General features: G+C 47.6%; 1 protein-coding gene across 1 annotated transcript in view; it reads left to right on the forward strand.

Moving 5' to 3' along the window:
• The window catches only part of nell2b (neural EGFL like 2b), a 71095-nt gene extending 70207 nt beyond the window's left edge, over nucleotides 1-888 (forward strand). The window contains exon 21 of the mRNA XM_031583245.2: nucleotides 216-888. Coding sequence (XP_031439105.1) covers nucleotides 216-257 — 42 coding nt within the window. The 3' untranslated portion in view covers nucleotides 258-888. The remainder of the gene's footprint in view (nucleotides 1-215) is intronic.
• Nucleotides 889-2946: the final 2058 nt, after the last annotated feature.

The raw sequence follows: 2946 nt of genomic DNA on the forward strand, positions 1-2946 counted from the left end.
CACACACAGAGACACAGACACACACACACACACACACAGAGAGACAGACACACAGACACACACACACACACACAGAGACAGACACACACTTACAGTTGCTGATTGTTCCTGTGCAGAAGGATCAAATGTCGAGCTGAGTGAGTTAGAATAAATGTTGATTGACAGTTTCTTTTCAAACCTTTTTCCTCTCCTCTCTCTCTCTCTCTCTCTTTCAGAATGGCCATGTGTGTTGTTCAGTGGATCCCCTGTGCCTTTAGTTTCGCTACAGGGGTGGTCCCTCCCTCCCTCCCTCCCTCCCTCCCGCGCTCTCTCCCTCCATCCGTCCAGCAGCATCCTTCCTCTCCTCTGCTCTGTACAGCCCAGTCTTCACACTCCCTTAAACCCATTTTATACCAGACGCCCCTGTGAGCACCACACTAATCCAGCTCCAGGACCACCCCGCCTCCCCAGTCGCCCCTGCCCAGGAAAGAGGCTTCGGTCCCAGGCAAGACTGCCTGGGTGGTCATGGGGGCTTCCTTCTCCATTCATGCTGTTTCCTGTAAATAGGCCCCTCAGATAGCACTACTGGCATGACAGCTAACAGTGTTGATTGTTTTGCGAAATTGAGGATTCAAGTTTATCTGTCAAAGGAAGAGAAGAGGCTGAGAAAGATGATGATATCTTGATATTGTGAGGTTTTTTTTTTCTTTTTTTTTGTTTGGTTGGATTGTTTTGATTTCCTGTTTCTGTTTTGTTTATTTTTTTATTTTATTTTTTTTTTGAAGATTGTTAATATTTTGGTGGTGGTTTGTGCATTTGCTTTGTTTGTTTTCTGCAGTCAGTGTTTAAGTTATTTGATGGCTTTGGTGTTGTGAAACAGTGAAAATAAAGATTTCCTTTTAAACGACAGTTTGGCCTGCTCTCTGTGTGTGGTTACCTATACCCTCGAGAGGCAGAAAGTCATCCAATGAGGTTTTTGCTATTCAAAAAATGTGTGTGCATGTGTGTGTTTTGTGTATGTATGTATGTATGTATGTATGTGTGTGTCTCTCTGTTCTATTCCTCAATCAATCTATCTATCTATGCATTGATCTATTTATCTATCTATTCCTCAGTCTATCTATCCTTCTATATATCTGTCTATTCATCAATGTATCTATCCATCTATCTATCTATATATTCATTAATGTATCTATATATCTATATCTATCTATGCATTGATCTATCTATCTATCCATTGATCGATATATTTATCTATCCCGGGTCTTTCTATCTCTCTACATATTTCTTTCTATCCCTCTCTCCCTCCCCATCTCCTCCTTTCTCCCATTTTCCAATCCCTCTCTCCCTCTCTCTCTCTCTCTCTCTCTCTCTCTCTCTCTCTCTCCATCCCTCCCTCCCCTGTTCTCTTCTCCATGCATCTGGTGTGTATGGTTGGTCATTAGCTGAGTGCTGGTGTGTATGTTCATGGGCAGTAATCCCCAGCACTGCTACCCAGGCTCAATGGCTGCCAAGGGCAGGGGACTGAGACCCATATGTTGCCTCCATGCTCTCAGAGGGCATTAGGCATCACACACACACACACACACACACACACACACACACTCATGCAGAAAACACACACATGTATGCACACACACACACACACACACACTCATGCAGAAACACACACATGTACGCACACACACTCCCACAGAAACACACACACACACACACATGTGTTGTGTGTGTTATAGGCCTGGGCTGTGTGTGTGTGTGTGTGTGTTTGAGAGGGGAATATTCATCTTCTACGCTCTCACACACACACACACACACACACACACAGCCCAGGCCTATAACACACACAAAGGCCTGTGTCGCTTGCTTCTCGGCCTTCCTGTCTGCGGTGGCAGTCGTGGCTGGTGTCGGTGTCCGTGTGAGTGTGGATGTGGCAGCACAGCCTGTCCATCAAGCTGGCTGCAGGGAGGTGGGGGCTGGAGCTGGCATCAAGCTCGGCGTTTATTACAAGGTGACTCCTGCGGATGAGAGTGGCTCCCGGCCAGTGTGGGACAGTGAGTGACATTGACTGCGTGTGTGTGCGTGAGAGAGAGAGATTTGTGAGTCTGTGTGTGTGTGTGTGTATGTGTGTGTGAGAGAGAGATTTGTGAGTCTGTATGTGTGTGTATGTCTATGTGTGTGTGAGAGAGGGAGAGATAGTTTGTGTGTGTGCGTGAGAATGTTTGTGTGCATGCCAGGGTGTTTATGTGGGCTGTAAATAATTTGCCACTATGGTAAAGTGAATTACAGTGTTTGTAGGTGTGTGTGTGTCCAAGCTCATTCTCTGATGTACTGTGTCACACATGTAGTCATGTAAATGACATTATATGTGTGTGAGTGTGTGTGCGCATGTGTGGCGTGAGTGTGTGTGCATATGTACGTCACGAACGCAGCACCCCGGCATGTTGGAGGAGCCCACCAGCTGCCGATTAAACAGCACAATTTATTTGCAAGCAGGGGGTCATGTGTGTGTGTGTGCGTTTCTGTGTGAGTGTGTCTGTGTGTCTGTGTGTGTGTGGGGGGGGATTTAGGAAGGCCCACTCCAACAGATGCCGCCAGTCTAGCAGGGTGGAGGTGGGGGGGCTGTCCTTAACACCTATCTTGCACTGACGTCAAAGACATGGAGGAGGAGTGTAGTTTCTGATTGTCTCTCTAGCCCTCCACACACACACACACACACACCGCCTCAGAAAACGTTGTTGTTGTGGAACGCATTGTTGTGTGCAAGGTTGAAGCAAGCACCGCCGGCACGTTGCTCGGTAGTGACCCCCAAACCCCGTCACTAAAGCCCTTTCCCATCGACCCGCCACACCCTGTGCTCCTGAGTCAACAGAGCTGTAGGCCAGTCACTGTGTTTTGTCACAAGCTGTTATGGACAACACAGCCGGAGCACCGTATCAACCACGGAGGGGGCAGGAGACTCTTGCCACA

This window comes from Clupea harengus, chromosome 16, assembly GCF_900700415.2.
Source record: "Clupea harengus chromosome 16, Ch_v2.0.2, whole genome shotgun sequence".
Classification (NCBI taxonomy): Eukaryota; Metazoa; Chordata; class Actinopteri; order Clupeiformes; family Clupeidae; genus Clupea; species Clupea harengus.